The 18,209-nt window shown below is 43.5% G+C and overlaps 1 protein-coding gene across 6 annotated transcripts in view; it reads right to left on the bottom strand.

Annotated features, from left to right (window-relative positions):
* Positions 1–18,209, bottom strand: part of SNX16 (sorting nexin 16) — a 249,202-nt gene that overhangs the window by 18,883 nt on the left and 212,110 nt on the right. For 2 of the 6 annotated variants that reach the window (XM_078687097.1, XM_078687096.1), the window contains exon 7: positions 14,274–14,393. The exons of 2 other annotated variants lie outside the window; for them this stretch is intronic. In XM_078687097.1, coding sequence (XP_078543223.1) covers positions 14,274–14,393 — 120 coding nt within the window. The remainder of the gene's footprint in view (positions 1–14,273; positions 14,394–18,209) is intronic. 2 more of the 6 variants (XM_078687099.1, XM_078687098.1) reach the window with 1 other exon arrangement.

Raw genomic sequence — 18,209 nt, 5'->3', positions numbered from 1 at the left:
TGCAAACCACTTAGCAACTTACTATATTGTGCCGCCAAATGAGGTCATTCATAGATTGGTGCACCCAAACCTTCTTTCACTACCAGCATCGCTATCGCTCTGAGGGTAACTGTGTCTGCTTCCATTTCACAGCAGTCTCAGTAGATTGAGTCTCCCATAAAATATTCTATAGGCATACTGTGTGGCATATTAGTTAAGTACTAGAACAGCCATGGTTATATTACCATTTTTGTTACTGCCACCATCCCCACTGTGCCAATTGGTAGCTTCGGCTAAAAAACGCCTAAACTACTCTTCAATTACCCGATTGCCCTACCCACATTGGCCTCAACTATGTCTTGCTCATCATGGAAAACGTTTATACCGAGATTCTTGATTGAGCGCAGTTCCAACTTTAGTTGCCCCATTCACTACCCTAAAATTACCTCCAGTCAGCAGGTCTAATAGAGAAAAACTATTTTTCCAGGTTAGCTTTCAGCTACGACATCACACCAAATGCTGTCAGAATATCTATAGTGCACATTAGGCCTTAGTGAGCATCCATAAGGAAAATCAGGATATTATCTGTGTAGAGCGATAAAATATGATGTTGGTCCACTGTGTTAATTCCCAGAAGCACCTCTTCCTGCTTGAGTCTCACTGCTGGAGGCTCCTTTACCAGATTAAATAACAGGACAAGGAGCAACCCTGACTTGTAAACCCTTTCAATTCTCATTGCATCGGATATGGTCCATACACATTTTATTCTTGTTCTCGGGGTGTATATGCAGTACTGTGGTCCATTTTATTATCGCCTCTCCATGCTCCTTGTTTTCATTACTGCCCCCAGAAAATTCCAATTTAATTTATCAAATGTCTAATCGCGGTCTACTGAAAAATAAAAAATAAAAATCACTGACTTGCCGGCCTCAGTTGGAATTCTTTCCAGGATGTGCAACAGGTGTCTTATATAAAGTGATGCACTGTCCATGGACAAAGCCACTCTGTTCCTGGTGGATCAAAACTGATAAAATTGCCAATAAGCGGGAAGCCACAATTTTACTTAAGATGTAATAAATAACCTTTAACATGGGTAGCAGTCTATATGCTCTCATCAAATGACTCTAGCCCACGCTTAGGAAGAGGAGCAATCATGGCTTTGATGGAGCAGATTTCATCTGGAGTCAGGCATTGTTTGTTTTTGTGCTTAAGACAGACTGCATTTAAAATTGACACACACATTTTGGTGCAAGTTAAAAACATGGCACATGAAAAATATGAGGCCTAATCAGTCTGAAATGCTTGTGCTGAATTAACATGTGTTTTTGCAGTGTAGAGAAAAGTGGCCTTTTTAGCTTTGAAGATTAATAGAAGGTGTTTCTCTCTTCCCAGCTCATCCTTGTAATCTAAATTCACTATTTCTGTCTTAAGAGACTTTGACTTATTGCATATTTTGATAAACCAGTTTAGTTTAAAACACCTCTTTTTATAATGTGTCTGAATTAACAATGCACCAAACACTACACATGGGGCTAAATGCTTTTTTGCATAAAAAGCGATCTAAAACATTAAAGCATGTTGCTGTGTGCGCTGTATTAACTGTGTGTGCTTTTAAATTTTACACTAATGCATAATAATGCTATGTTGTACATTGAACATTTTTGCATGTTGTACACAAATGATAGAAAAAGCTGCTTTAAACTTATAGCTTGGCTCGGTAAACATTTATGAGGGGATTAGTATGAGGGAGGGAAACATAATGGGCTGATTTACACAAAATTAATATTCTCTTTTGTTTGTTTATTTTTGGGCCTACAAATAACATGGCTGTCTGTGAATCCATCAAGGTTATGACTTGCATTAAAGAGAAGAGAGCATGCACAGATTGTGTCAGCTTTCCTCAAGACATGGAGTCAAGGCCACTGTGAATGTACATTCTTGTGATTGTGCCAATGTACCAGTTAGCTAAAGTATCCTTCTAGCCTGCGCTGTGGAAGGAAGGACGAGGAAAGATAGAAACATTTTTCCTAGCAAATGTTGCAAACTTATCAAATGTATTTACTCATTTGCGCTTCTTTTGTTAAACCTGGTATAGTCAGGATTTTAAAATAAGTCAGGATAGTGAGACCTCATGCCAGCATGGCTGACCAATCACGTACAAGTTTTCCTGAAGATGCAACATTTTTGTGTAGTCTGCCAAGAATTAGAGTATAAATAATGATCTCTTTGGAGGAGTGGTTGGCTTTTTTGCTTATTTTGGTTTTTGGCTTAGGCTCTGCTTCATTCCTATGGGTTAGGTACGAGAAACGTCGCGGGAGATAGCTGAAGGGTGGAGATTGCTCCCGAGGAGAGGGAAGTTTTTTTTCAGAGAGTCCTAGCAGGTCATATTTTGGCACCAGGCCACATTCCTTTAAGGTCTGGTGAAGGAGGGGTGCTTTCAAGGAGCAGCTCCTATCAGAGACACAGAGATGCAGAGAGTGCAGCTGATTAGGATAGAATTGGATGCTAAACTTCAAGTTTATGCTTTGACTAATTAATTAGGTCTGAAAAGATTTATTTGACTCATGCATTTATTTCTCAGAATGGGAGTTTTGCAAACTATTTAATTATTGATTAGCCTTGCACGACTATTTTTCTTAGAAACTAAGAGTTTTGACTGATATTTTGCGCCACATTTTCTTTCCTACATGTATTGCATATATGCAGACTGTAATATGTTCTGTATTCTGTATTCCAAATTCTGTAACCGGATTGATATTTTACTAATGAATAAAGGGTCAGAAAAAAATTAACTTTTGACTAGAAAATAAAATCCTTTAAAATACTCAACAAACTCTCTTCATTGGCTTAAATAATAATTGCATTTTTGACTGTTCATGATTATTTAGTCTCCTGAAGGTAATATATGGTGTGAAGGGCCCAACACCTTTTCAGCGGTAAAATAGAGGTAGCATGAGGATTTTGCATTGAGATATTACCAGATGAAATTACCGCTCTATCAGCTTCACTGGTGGAATCTGGTAATTTCCACATCTAGTAGGCAGCCTCATATACTTTTTATAATGTAGGTGCCAATTTGCCTGCATATTTTTATAATACTCTACTGGCAGTCCATAAAAACCAGGGCTCTTGCCAAATGCCAGACTGGTGATGGCCAACCTTACCTGCTGAATATTCATTGGACCATTAATGTCTTCTCTGCTCCGGTGTCGGACACTTCGGGTTGGTAGCCATCAAGTATTCTGTCGATAACTCTTAATTCGCCCCTCTGCACAGCCATACAGAGACTGACAGTATTCATAAAATATCCTATTTAGGTCTGCCTGTGCCTATTTCACGTGCCTCTTGCTGGACTTATGTCCAGCAATGGGAGCGCCTCACTAGTCTGGGCAAATCAACCAGGCCAGAGGCAATATAAGCCCTAATCATGGTATTTTAGCCTGTGTCGTAGTTGGTTGTTTGTTTCTTTGGTCACCATAAGATAGCATTTGCAGATTGCAGGGGCTAGTACTGGTTGATCCAGGATCTGAATGTTGCTCCTAGCTCTGTATATGCAATAATCTACACATTCTAAATGATGATCATCACATGCAGTTAACCCTTATTGCAACTTTAAAGGCCTCCTATTCTATTAATGGATTTCAGGCAGTGCTTTAATTCTCCAGGAAGTATCTGACTATTTCCTAGCTACTGGTTGCCCTAAATATTGGATCATCTAGTGCACTGGCTGTAAAGTCCAGGAAGTGATAGTCGTCCTGTTATTGCTCCATGTTAGGTGTAATAGCAGTGGCCTAACATCAGAGTATGGACTGCCGATGTGCTCATTATCTGCTACCAATGGCAGTACTCTTTTGAAGGAATACATCTTCTCAAGCTTTGCACGAAAAAAACATATAAGCTTGGATAAAACGAATATTCTTTGTAGACTGGGTTAGTCACCTTCCATGCATCTTCTACCTCCCAATGGAGTTGCCAGTCCAACACTGCTTTAGCAACTCTGAGCACTACTGAACCTAGAAGCGTTGGATGGAACAAGTCTTGTTATATCTTTCACCTCATTGTAGTCCCTTCCTAGGATCACTGGTGCAACTACAACTCTGCTGTTATGGATTCATGAACGCATGCATACTCACTATCAGGACTTCCCTCCTGTGAAGTTCCTCAAATAGAAGCAACAAATGACCATTTAGGTCTTCTCAATGCAGAGAACTGCACCCCTTTTTGATCCAAATCATGCTTCCCTCGCAAATGAAGAGTACGTAGTGCAAAAGAGCTGCCTTCTCCACCGTCGCCTAAGTTTGACACGCTCATCTATGTAATAAATCAATCGATGCCTACCCTCCTCCTTTTCAGGTATGCAGATATGCTAAACCTTTTAGTGGCATTATTTGCCTCTGACATTTTAAGTAAGAATTTCTCTTTTGCCTTGGAGCTACAAGGGGCGCCTGCCTGTCTTGAACAGCATGTGTCTCATTCTGTTCCATTTTTGCGGTCTCTTCCTGGGAGCCAGCATATCTCATAACTACTTACTGTTCCATTTTTCCAGCCAGCATCCTCTTCCAAACACTGTTTTATCAGTCGCTGTTAAGTTGAGCAAAAAGAAAAAGTTACTTTCCTGCGGTAAAGATCTTTCTGGTGGATGCGGTATCTACCAGCAGATCTCTCCTCTATACAACCTTTTTTTTTTTTTTTTAAATCTTTTTATTGAGATGGATCGGAATATAACACAATTTACAAATACCAACTGAATCCCATCAGACATTTACACATATGGATATAAACTATATTGAATATGATAAAGTCAGACAGTTAATATGTAAAAACATCTCGGCAAACAGCAAAAGGGCAGCAAAAGTACACAAAAATGTTACAGTCCAAATAATACAGGGGGATCATTCTTACATCAACTCACTGTCTATTCATCTTCGTTCTCTCCACTTTCTAAGAGGAGCCCAAATCCTTTTACCATATTCTTTCATCCTTTTACCCTTAAAGTTATATAGGCATTCCTCTATATTATGGATCCCCAGCAGCCTGGTTAGCCACATCTGAAAAGAGGGCGCAATCGGGTCTTTCCAAGCCGCTGCAATTAAGATTCTAAAAACAGCCACGGATAGAAAAATAAATGCTTCAGCGTCATGTCCGATTGCTAGGTTTTCATCCCTACCAAGTAAAACCATAATTGGGGATAGAGATATTTGAGACTCTAGCAGCCCCGATAAAAAAAATTCCATTTCTATTAAAACAAGTGTAAGATTCTGACAAGAATAAAAAATATGCAGAAGATCCGCCGGGCCTTGATTACACCTTGGACATTTATCGTTATCTCTTAGCCCCCATTGAAACAACTTTGCAGGGGTATAATACAAATTGAAAACCATCTTGTAGTGCTGCGCTTTTAAATTAGTTGCTCTTAATACCTTTTTGTTCAATACGAGCACATAATCTATGTCTACATTTGGATCCCCTATCCTTTGAGCCCAAGCAGACTCTATCTGTGTAATATCATTACCCAGCGCCTTCAAGAGATAACTATACCCTACTTTGATCTTCTTGCCGCCATTTATTACATACTTTATAAGAGGATTTATCTCCTGTAATGCTAATCTCGGTCTGAGTGATTTAATCGTCTGCTTGACTTGATTATACAGGAGCCAGTGGGTAGCCGGAATACCAAATTTCTGTTGTAATATATCGAACTCCAGTAAATCATCCCCACACATGACATCCCCCAGACATCTAATACCCAATGCCTTCCATGAGCTACTATTTCTGTTCTCTCCAAGATGAGAAAAAGGTCTTGAGGTCCAGAGGTCAATCATACCATTGATCTTCGGGATTTTCAGGAATTTCAGTATCGCCTTCCAAGTACCCCATACACTTAGCATTACTTTGCTTTTACTCCTTTTAAAGTATGATACATTAATTTCTCGTGTTAGGAGCCCCCGAGCCCTTTCTCCTAGTAATACTTCATAAATTGACGGAATTCTATAGAAGCCAGGTGGAGTTTCTAAAACATCATTTCTCAACAAATAATTCATTTGCAGCAGTAAACAAACCCAATGGTACAGCCTCAAATTGGGTGCAGAAAGCCCTCCTTCCTCTAATGGTGTAGAAAGTCGAGCTAATGATCTCCGGACTTTCCCATACTGCCACACGAATTTTACAAAAACTGCTTCCATTTTTTTAAGCAAACCCTCTTCTACTAGTAAGGGTATGGCACGGAATAAATACAACAATTTCGGAAACATTGACATTTTCAGTACATTCACCCTCCCAATCAAAGATAAATGTAAAACATCTAATCTTCTGAGTTCTCTATCTATTGAGGTAAGTAGAGGCAGATAATTTTCCTCGATGATTTTCCCAACATTAGCATTGATTCTTACCCCAAGATAAACTGCAGAATCCACATATCTTGGATCTCTTTTATAGATATTTCTAGTCCCAATTATTATAGTTTTTTCGGTATTAAGCCTATAGCCAGAACATAATCCAAACTCATGCGCAAGATGAGTTAATTCAATCATTGCCGTTTGCGGATCCTTAGTGGTGATTGCCAGGTCATCCGCATATGCCAATAATTTAGTGCTATGACCATTGGTTATAACCAACGCAGACATCAGACTGTATCCTGAAAACTTCAAAGCTCTCATGTTGCTGGTAGGGCGAGCAGGCTTCCGACCGACGCCAAAAGTCGTGTCAGGTGATGTCATCAAGCCATATAGCTAACTCCACCCCCTCGGCGCAACAACAACCTCAGTTTCCTACCATTTCCATCAATCCTTCAAGGTTAGAGGTATATTGACATCGACAGAGTAGTGCAGTACCAAAATAAAAGTGGAATCTTATTCACTTTCCCCATAACGCAACCTATAACAGGAGGCAGGCGGGTCAGTGAGGAAGCTGCAGGTAGATAGAGTATCCACCAGAAGATCAGTACCACAGATGGATACTTCTACCTCAGATTCCTCACCTGAAGAAGAGATTACAGAACAATACCTTGCAAAAGTCGGAGTTTTAATGCTTGGTTAGACAGGGAAATCCTGCAGAACCATCTGGCCTGATAGTCCAACAGTAGGCACTTCAGAGTCCAGGCAGTAGTGCTTAAGAAAAGAGTGTAGGGACACCCACATAGCTGCCTTGCTGATGTGATATAGAAACTCCTCTGGCAAGGGCAGAAGTAGTGAACTTGGCCCTGGTGGAATGGGCCAGATTCCTTTTGGAGGTTTTTTCTTGGCCAAATCATAGCAGGTGTTGGTGTAGAGGATGATCCATCTTGCGAAAGTCCTTTTCAGAACCACAGTATTCAACAAAGAGCTGGTCATCCAGCCGTTCTGTCCTTGGTGCAGTCTAGATAGCAGATGACCGCCCACCTGGGAGCCAACCGATGCAACCGCTCTTTCTTAGTGAAGTGAGAACGATTACTACAAAGTTGGGAGGGTAGTGGACTGCCTCAGATTGAATAGACTAAAGTGCACAAACAAGTGATGGATAGAACCATTCCTTTGTTGTTTTCGTTACGGTTCAGGGAGGACGGTTGATTGCAATGAAGCCTGAGTTATCACCAGTAACTGAGAATAATTCAAGCATTCCATCACTCAGTTTTTTGTATACTTCATATGGAATGGAGTCACAACCTTTGGCAGGAAAGCAGCCCTGGTTTGAAATACCAACTTATCAGGATAAAAAGAGGTAAATTGGAGATGAGAACTGGGAGCTTGCAACTCGCTCACCCATCTGTCCATAGTGGTACCTACCAGTTGACATTCTTAAGGGACAACTATGCAGGGTTTCAAAAGGAGAACTCGTAAGAAAAGTTCTAAGTAAATTAAGGGCCACATGGTGAACAACAAATGTGGTCGGAGGATACATATTTGACAACCGCTTTAGAAAATGCATAACTATGGAGGATTTGAAAAGGGACGGCTGGTACAGCAGACCGAGGAATGCAGGCAACACAACTAAATTCCAATTGACAGTGCCTATCACACAATCCCTTTGAGCAAGGAGTCCACACTATTGTCCGCCGACCACGCACAATATTGCTCTACATGCCAGAGTAAACAGATTTGGTGAAGGGCCAATGCACTGACAAGATTAAGTCTACCACCTTCAGTGGCAGCTGAAAGGAACTCCGATGTCCCCGCTTAATCTCCAAGCATGTGGGTGGAGGCCTCAGAGATTGTGTCACCCCCCCCACACAGTAACCAAGACTGGGAAAGAAGGTATGGCCTGAGTGAGAGTCCTAGCGGGGAACATATAAAAAAGCATTGGGGATCCCCCTAACACACCCTTCTTGGACAATCTGGGGAATGAGAATGACTTTGGGCCTGGTCTTGGTGAATCTTCTTCAGAACTGGAGGTATCAAGAGCTTGGGGGTAACGTGTACTGCAGCTGTGATTTTCACCTCAGCTGAAGCACATCCCCCAAGGCTTCCCATAACCGATAATGGAGGGCTCAGAACGGTCGGCACTGAGCATTTTTCTCAGAGGCGAACAAGTTCACCTAATGAGTGCTCCCATTAGGTGAAGATGTCCATGACTATCTCTGGTAGAAGAGGCCACTCGTGATCTGTAAGATAGTACCGGCTCAGGCTGTCAGATCTGAATAAAGAAACCCGCTAGCTGATTGGCGGTGAGCCTGATCTTTTGATGGTGTGCCCAAGGCCACAGTCTCAACACTTCCAGGCAAAGGAGGGGAGACCTTTGTTTGTTGATATACCACATCACAGCCATAATGTGTGTCAAGATCTGGACAGATCGACCTTGGATGGAGGGGGACGAAGGCCTTGAGTACCAGTCGAATCGCCCATTGTTCCAACAAGCTGATATGAAGAACCTGTTCCTCTAAAGGTCAGAGGCCTCTGATCGTCAGATGAGCTCCTCAACCTAGGGTGGAGGCATTCGTCACTACCACAGACACGGGTGGGGCTGGGGGAAAGAAGGGGTGAAGGCCATTCTACATGCCAGGTTCATCTGGTTTCCTCCGGTTCATCTGGTTTCCCCAACAAGTCACTTTAGAAGCAGCATGGGGGAGATCATGATCAAGCCCGACAGGCCTCCCACATTTTGTAGCCACTGTCTGCGGAGGCACCACTGCAGTGCCCTCATGGGCCAATGTGCATACATGACTAGGAGACTGCAGGAAGCTATCAAACCTAGGAATCTGAGGACCTTTAGAGCTGTAACTTTGTGCTGTGCTGAAATAATGGACAAGTTCCTGAATGTCGGTCATCCTTTGAGGTGGCGGGAAGGCACGTGTTCAGCACCAGCCCTATTATCTGGAGTCATTGGCAGGGTTGCAGGTGAAACAGCATGGGTACTGATGACTGCAAAAGGAGTGACACCATTTCTGCCAAACTTGCTTTAATATGCCAGTCGTTCAGGTTGGGGAAGATAGGGATGCCCGACCTCCTGAGATGTGCGGCTTCCACTGCCATCACCTTTGTGAAGCCTCAAGATGCCAAAGTCAAACCAAAGGGTAGTACCGCAAATTGGGAGTGTGTGGAACCCATCACAAACCACAAGTACTTCTGATGCATCCGAAGGATAGTGATGCAGAAGCATGCATCCTGTAAAGCGAGAGACATCATTGAGTCTCAAAGCTCCAACAACAGTAGAATTGAGCTAGGGTCAGCATCTTGAAGTTCTCCTTTTTGATGAAGATGTTCCGGTCTCTGAGGTCCAGGATCAGACGCAGATCCCTGTCTTTCTTGGGTGCCAGGAATTAACATGCGTTACACCCCTGTCCCTTTTCCTGTACTGGCACTTATGCAACTACTCCCTTCAGAAATTCGGCCACCTAATGTTGAAGTATGGCCAGGTGATCAGAGGGTGAGGGGAGGGTAGAAGGAAGGGGAGCATAGGGAGAGGAGCCTTGAGGTAAGGGAGAGTGTAACTGCTTTCCACAATCTGAAGGACCCATCACTCCCAAGTGATGGCCTTCTAGTCCAAGAGAAACAGAGGACACTCTCCCTCTCACAGACTCCTTATGGATGTAGAGAAGTAACCTAAGAGTGCTTTCCTGAGGGTTCATGGGAGAAGAAAGAGGTTGGCTGAATGAAGGAGTGGATGTGGCTGCTGAACTTGCGGGTGATATTGTTGCCTATTGCAAAAGATAAAGCCCCTGGAGAAGCCACAGAAACACAGCTGCAAGGTGGATGCAAGACCAGAAACGAGTGGTGGCCTTACTGATCTTGAAGTGCTCTAACACAGTATAAACACGCTCCATCAAAGAGTAGGTCCATCAAACTATTCTGCACATCAATACGCACTGGGATTATATTGAACTTTTAATAAATATCACACACCCGTCACCCTTGTAATCTAATGCCTTTGTTCATCACATTTTTCTAGGAAGGTCATTTTAGTTTACCGTGGGACCTCAGTGTGGGAGTTTAGACCCAACACGTCTTGGAAGGTCTACACCTCCCGGCACAGTTTTCTTAATGTTTTTATTTACTGGCCAAGAAGATAGGTATGATTTAAATCGATTAGTAACAAATAACATAACGCGCATCTTCTACAGTGACCCCATGGCCCTTGTATACTGAGAAGCACTCTTTCCATTCATTTTAGATATTCCCCAGATGAAGGCCAATTAGGCCGAAATGCATTGGGATATTTGAAAGTTGCACACAAAATGGTGTATGATTGATGCATTATGGGAGATGAAGTATAATTTCCCTTGGATGCGAAACATAAATAAAAACAAACCAGGAGACTACTGAAGACCAGTGTCCGGAATTATTTAATTGAACTTGATAAAACCTCATATGAGGGATAACAACCAGTGCCCAGGGGGCGAACCACCATTTGTGCCATGTCCCACATGTCATAGGTGAATCTTTCTTGAAAAACACGAACATTAATGGATTTTAGCACCATGAGGCCTGCAGAGAAGGACTTCTTTCCCAATGCCTTTAGGTGCTTCGATGCACTTTCTCCTGGGGTGGATGAGAAGGTCCCTCTAGATTGTCCAGAGCAGGAAGCCTGTACCACAAGGCTTTAAGGTGAAGGAGAAGAGTGGAACAGTGGATCACCTGGAGCAAGGCGATACCAATGGGAAACTAGCCTGTTGAACGCTGCAGAAGGTTTCCACCACACTGCCACGACTGGCTCTCGGAGGGCCTCATTAAAGGAGAGCATGGGCTCAATTGAAGTGGTTGATGACAGGAGCACCTCTCCGAGGGCCTTAGTCTTAGTCTCTGCAGTTAAGAGTTTGAGATCAAGCACCTCTGCTTCACAATGATCATATGAAGAGACGTCACCTCAGGTATTGGTGGTCCAGCGGGGAAGGCCTTAGCCAGTTCAGGAGATGTGTCCAGGCCACTTGCAGACGATAGGCCTTGAAATTCTCTTTGCGTCTCCTGATCCAAGCCCATTTCATGGTGCTTGAGTTAGTGCCAAAGATTTAATGTAGCCTATCCCTGTATTTTTTGTCTGCAATGAAGCACTGGGACTCTCTCCGAGATCTTATTTCGAGAACAGAGTCAAGCATTGGTGCTGGTGGCACCATTTCCGAAATCAAAGGTGGAGGAAGAGCTGGTGGCAATGGTGCCATCAATGGCATCGTGTAACACAGGACCGAGTTGAAAAAATATGAAGCGGGCCGGCAATGGAGCCAGTGGTGCAATGCAGGTAAGCATCAGGCCATAGGCATGAACATTAGTTGTCAGCATGGCGTTGAAGAGCTCAGAGGGACGTCGGTAGGCAATGACGTCTTAGAAAAGATAAGAGTACATGGTGTGCAGAAACACTGCTGGGTTTGAACCAGACATTGGGAACTCTGGGTATGCTTGTATCGGTGCTGGGAATGTGGATGTCACAGATCCTGGTGCAGGTGGAGATAGGGGCCAACCTGGGGCCGGGTCCAGAGTAACCACTGGTGCAGGGCAGCTCAGAACGGAGGCATGGGGTTCACGGGATCACTGTTGACTAACTCCAGCTCAGAAGATAATGGTCCTGAGGGGGTGGGAAAGAGACAATGGGACTTACAAAAAGAGCAAGAAGTGCTTTCGAGGTGTTTACTCTTCTCACTCCTAGAGAAGAGGATGGTGACTTCAAACTGTGCCTCAAGCAAGCCGGGCTGAAGACGGCTGGAATGCCAGAAACCGGTCCTCGGAAGCTTGTTTCCGGTCCAGGGAAGACATGGCTTGGCAGTTCGGGCTGGACTGTTCCCATGAGGCACAGGGTCAGACTGATTTGCATATAGCCATGTCTGAACTGGGGTGGCAGAGTGGGCTAAAGAAGGTGATGGATTAAACCCAGATCTTTTGACTGGGTGTGAGTGTTTGATTGATTCAGATGCTCCGTCCAATACCACCCCCTTTTGTACCGCTTCAAACTGTGCATGGCACACTTTGACTCGGATGATCCTCCAAGGTCAGTTATGAAAAGCTTTGCTTCCCGCACTGTAATGGCCTTCAGGTACATGCTTTAACATAAAGCACAGGACCACGAGTCGTGGTCTGAACCCAGGCACCACAGATACACGGCGTGGGGGTCCGTGATGGACATCTGTTTCGCGCAATCCCTATAGGGTTTAAATCCTGACTTTTTGGGAAGAGACATGGTACCTGCAGTTTATAGTTTTAAGTTTTGTGAGGAAAAACTCATCAAAGAGTGTGAGCAAACTACATTGTTGCCCCAGGGGCTATATGGCTTCATTGAGGTCATCGGACGCCACTTCCGGCTTTGATCCGGAGCCAGCACCCAGCAATGTGGAACTTTGAAGTTTTAAGATCCAGTCTGATGCCTGGGTTTGTTATACAGGTGTGGAATCTGCAGGAAGAAGTATTCGTCACAAAGAGTAGTGCACAACATCTCCAAGGTGTTTTTTAAACTCTTAGAAATTAGGACCTTTGGTTCTGTACAGCAAGGGTATAATCTGTAAGGAGCATAACTTTTGCTTCATTCACCATATATCATCCTGGGGAGGGTTGTGTAGCAGTGGTAAAGGGGAGTAGGGGGTTAGGCCAGACACCATGTAAGCTTGCCCTACCCCAAAGAAATGGGACAGTCCTAGTGGTGCCACCTCACCCGTCAACCAATTTTTAATAGAGGCTACTACTAGCAGGCCAACCACCCTTACATTTTTGCAGCATGACTGTGAGCTCTGTTATGACTGAGCAACTCTGCAGTTTTAGAGGATATGCGTGCCAGCCATCCTTACGTTTCCTTCATCCTATCTGTCAGCTTTCTTCGCTCTGGAGGCCAGATCGACCACTACTGCATCTATTTTCTTCACAAGCGCGTATCTTGTTTCAGTGACAGCTGCGAGTATCTTGTCCAATTTCTCCCGGGTATCAAGTGCACTCCATGAAGCAGTTCACTGTCGCCTCAGAAGGCCTTAGGAGTCTGCTGTTTAGTCACTGCGAACTAACCCCCCTTCCCTGTCTTGTCAGGCAGCTTTCAATCCTACCCATTATGTTGTATTGTCTACATGTGTGCCTTGAGACAATTCCTGTCTGTTCTTGAAGCAGGTTTTCACCACCTCGTTCGATGACTGGCGGTCCCAGCAGTCAGGAGCCCCAAACCTGGCTTTGCATGTCGGGTATTCTGCCTTGATCGCAGCAGGACCGATTAGTTCATGGGGGCCCCCACAAGCTAACTTTGCTGCATCCATGTGTCCGACTGCCAAGCCATTCCCCCCGTTTGTGGGACTAGTTAAGTACAAGTTGAAATGTGCTTCTAGGAGACGTATTTTAACCTGCTGTAGATTTATTTTCTGTTTTTTCTTGTGTTAAGCTTGAGTGGATACACCGGACTGTGAGTGATGCATAGTAAGGAGTACTTAAGTGTTTTAAGAACAAAACATATGCACATTAGGTGTTCCATCACGTTGGTTGCAATGTTGCTCAGATTGTTTTTATTTTGCTTTACTAGTGAGACATTTTACTATTGTATCTTGGCACACTATTCTCACAGGCATCGAAGGTAAATAAACGTTATATTTCAATGTACTCTATTTAGTCATGGATTATTTTGTACATACCAAATGGAATTAGGGATTATGTAATGTGGCTGATCAGTTCAGGGAATGTATTATATTTCTAATTTACCTACACCAATGGTTATAGTTATAGTTTAAAACAGTTAAAAGCAAACAAAGGCACTTAGCAAATATTTTTAAAGACCTTATAAAACAACATTAATTTCACTTTTGCAAGCTGATCAAAGAGACAACCAAAGCCATTTTCAGAGAATTCTGGCATAAATTTGCACAACTAATTTTTCTTACACAGGTTGAAAATAACATAATGCAAATGGTGGTATTAAATCTAGATTACCAGTTTTCTTCACCTTGCGCCCCCTGATCTGCCTCAATGACTGACGACTCAACCTCTCCACTGCAATCACTTTCCTGTCCGGAGAGCTTGCGTGCCATTACTGGTCCAATAGTTAATTCCCTGCAGAAACAATAAAGATAGGTACCTGAACTGTAAGTTACATGTCTATAATGGAAACTGTATAACTTCTTGTTTGCACTCTTTTTCAGTGATTTACATTTTATCACAAATGTGGTTTACAGCCCAAAGAAAATGCAGTAGGTATTAGGCAATAATACCACTTATTAATTAAAAAGGAGGATATAAGTGAACTATTCCCTATTTGCACTACCTTTGATAGCAAAGTAAATCACAAAATATTGTAAATCTAGTTTAATCCTATTGTCTACAAATCTTCAAACCATTGTAATTCAGGCAACCTGAAAAAAGGACAGCAGGCGGCTGAGCATTTAAGAACAAGCATTGGCATAGCCAATAGGTCTCGCCTTTGAGTGTTTAGTTATCCAGCACAATATCCTTGGTGCAACAACATCAACTGTTGCATGGCTGAATACTTATAAGGTCCCAAAGGCGCAACCTATTGTATTGCAAATGCTTGTTGCATTTGGGGCCAAGATCAGATAATAGATTATTCAAACATGATTTGGAGCACGATGGCTCATCTTTGAGTAAAATATGGCATCATACATGTTTTCTTATTTTAAACCATTAATTCGCCCAGTCTGCTTTATCTCAGTATTGTGAATAGGGGGGTGGACATGGTTAAATAGTAATACTGTGTACTCAGAACCCTAATGAGGAAAAAGGGTTCAAATGAAGGGGATTGCCTAATCTTTATGTGTTTGTGTGGATTAGCTAGGAATGAGTGAATGCACTGCACAAACGTTAGAAAAGTCACTTGTGGTGTTTGCATTAAGAAATGTCTGATGTGTGGCATTCAGCCTTACCCTATGGCGCAAAGGCCTACCAGCGTTGTATAGTGTAATATTTGTACTTAATCTACATCGTCTAGAAGTCAAATTTCTTTGTGAACGCACACACACAGGGGGAACTCAGTAGGATGTGTGCCTCCTTTTAAATCCCACATTTTACGTGCAGGAAGGAGTATCAGGCAATTTATTGCTTGTCCCTTTGCCTGCCTCTGGTTTCACCTGCAGTAAGAATGTGGGGCAAAGCCATGGCCTGCTTCTTTAGCTGATCTGGCTTTTATTTTGTTGAAACCTAGCGGTGTTTGAGGTGTTACACTCCAGATATGCCCACTTTGCATGTATTCCGAGGGAACTATCACCTCACGACACAAGGCGGATGTGGAGCTGCAAGAGAGTCAACAAATGGTACACTAAAAACTTGGGCAACGGAAAGTTGATTGCCACCAGAGGCACAACTAGAGTCAAATTTCGGGGAGGGGTGTAGCTAAGAAAAAAAAATCGAGGGAGGGGGCTAATTCTTCCAGTAATTGGCAGAGTAGAGGAGCAGGGGCTCTGGAAGCGGTGAAAGAACAACAAAGCCTCATTAACATGCAAATGGTCTTTTAAAGATCTATGAAGTACTCAGGTGCGGCTGTGTGTGCGCGCCCGGGAAACGTCTCTGCCCGGACTGCCACACATGACGGGGAGGGGGAGAATAGGGGCTGATGAAGCCCTTCAAGTCCTATGGGCACTGCGTGCCTGATTTCCACCATAATTTGCACCATTTAGTGTTGCGTCTCTTTGTAAACTGTCGGTTCATTTCATCATGTCTTATGAGTTACGTAAACTCAAAATATCGAGCATTTCCTCAACCCAAGTCTTACTTTAGTATTAACATCCATGCAAAGATGCACAACAAGAAAGACAACCAGCATTATGTCCTGTACATCAAAATCAGTTATGGTTTATAGCTAACAATGTCCCTGAGAGCAGGGTGGTTTATTTACAAAAGGAGGAGGGTGCATCGGAGCCAGTCAACAGATCAGGGCCCTAAACAGAAGCACAGCGGCAGGGGGGGGTCAGTTTTGGTCTGTGCACAGTGAAACACTGGTGAGGAGTGTCCGGCCGGAAGCTGTGGGTAACTAAAGTCCGAATGATAGCCGGACACGACGCATGCCTTCAGGCTGGGTGAGCTTCTGTCGTTAGTCAGAGTGTGCACCCCGCGCACAAACTGATGGTCAAACACCACAAACGGTGTGCAACAGCTGCCCAGGAAACATATCAGAGTTAGAACTTTTTTGCCATATTTCCCCCTCAGCAGAAGGCCAGTCGTGTCATCTGAGCTGCCCCTGCAGATATGTAGTCTTGGCGGGAGAGGAGGAAGTGTCCACGTGACACTGAGGCGGCTAAAAACGTCCAACAGTATAATTTAGTGTTCTTTTAAAAAAAAGGAATAACTGCATGTTAGCAAGGAAGGTAAGTTACAAAGCCGGCTGCATTTCTTCGTGGGTACTAGGAAGCGCTGTGTACATACAATAACAGTACTATTCGAACATAGGATATCGCCACCAATAATCACGCGGTACATGCATTTGAATACTATTTTTTCTGTCTACTCGTTTTTTGAGACTTCACAAGACTGCAAAAATGTAGTTAAACCAGCAAATGACAAAACAGAAAGAAACAATATGGGTTTTATTGAAACTATTTTTTTAACAATGTATTCTAGGGAGATTGACTCAGCGTGTGTCATTGTTTATAAAAAGAAATTTTGCCTTAGAGACGGAGCTCAGATACGGGCAGAGCGCGTCGAGGAATGCGAAACATTTAATTCTCAAACGCTTGCAGCATGCCTGACTGGCAACACTATCCGAGCGCTCTGGCAACCTCACTTCTCTGGAATGCCCTGCGCCTCTCCAGACATGCAACGTATTCTTTCTGATCAAAGAGGCATTAATGGGAGTGCATGTTGGGAAAACAAGCGCGGGCACGCGGCCGCAAAAGAATGCGAGGTATGCAGCTGGCACCCGGCCACGCTGCTGCTTGCGCACAAGAGAGGAAAGCCAGATGGCGCCTGTGCTAGAGGAAGGCCAGATGGCGCCTGTGCGCGTAACCACAAGCTTTAGGCCACAAGCAAAAGCGTGTGGTCGGACTTTTTAAAGCCCACTTACAAAATGTCTCACCAGATCAGAGCATGAGCTGGCTCAGGCGAGAACTAAAAAAAAGTTTATTATGGGGCACAGCAGTAGGTATGTGGTAAATAAAATATTACCCTGGCTGAATTTCTAGGCATTAACAATTAGCATGCATCAAGTGAGAAGCAGAGTCCGTGGTATCTGAGTTAAAATGGGCTTTATTCCAATAACTCGAGTCAAAGGGAGAATATGTTCCATCACCACAGAGGTTCAGGAAGAGTCTTCTAACATTTAATAACAAAACATTATATTATATACTTTTCACTCCTTGTACATAGGAGCAGGCGCAAGACAGAAAATGAGATAAGAACATGTGGGTGTACACTTGATGAGTCATAGGTGTGTGATAGGTAGGTGTCATAGGTGGGTGGGTACTTAGAGGAGGAGTTGGCATGACCAGCTCGAACTGTGCCCTAATTGTGCAACTTTGAGCATGACGTGCAATTGACGTGTAACTGGGTGGAGGCTGACTTTCAACCTAGCAGAGAGATCTCTTATGTCAAGGCGACCAGCACATCTAGTACAACTGATATCTAGAGTCAGGGGATGTATTATCTGAAGCAAAGGTTGTTCGTCACTAAAAGACAGAGAGGGCATATTTATTCGTTCATTGCATGAGCTTTCTATGGGTGCAAGCACTGTGATTTACTTATATGGAGACAGAATGGCTAGGCCTATCTCCCTCGGACGGGTTCTGTGTACTTTTCCTCACCGGGCAGGCAGATAACTGTTAAGCAAAATATATTGTCTTGGCAACCCTTACTGGGCTTCTTGCGGCTGAGCTAGAAGTATGCGAGGTCAGAGGGACGTAACTGCAGCTTCAGTGTGTCAGG

This window comes from Lissotriton helveticus, chromosome 4_1, assembly GCF_964261635.1.
Source record: "Lissotriton helveticus chromosome 4_1, aLisHel1.1, whole genome shotgun sequence".
NCBI classification, from domain to species: domain Eukaryota; kingdom Metazoa; phylum Chordata; class Amphibia; order Caudata; family Salamandridae; genus Lissotriton; species Lissotriton helveticus.
Note: the sequence above shows the minus strand (reverse complement) of the source record. Positions and strands in the feature narration are given on the sequence as shown.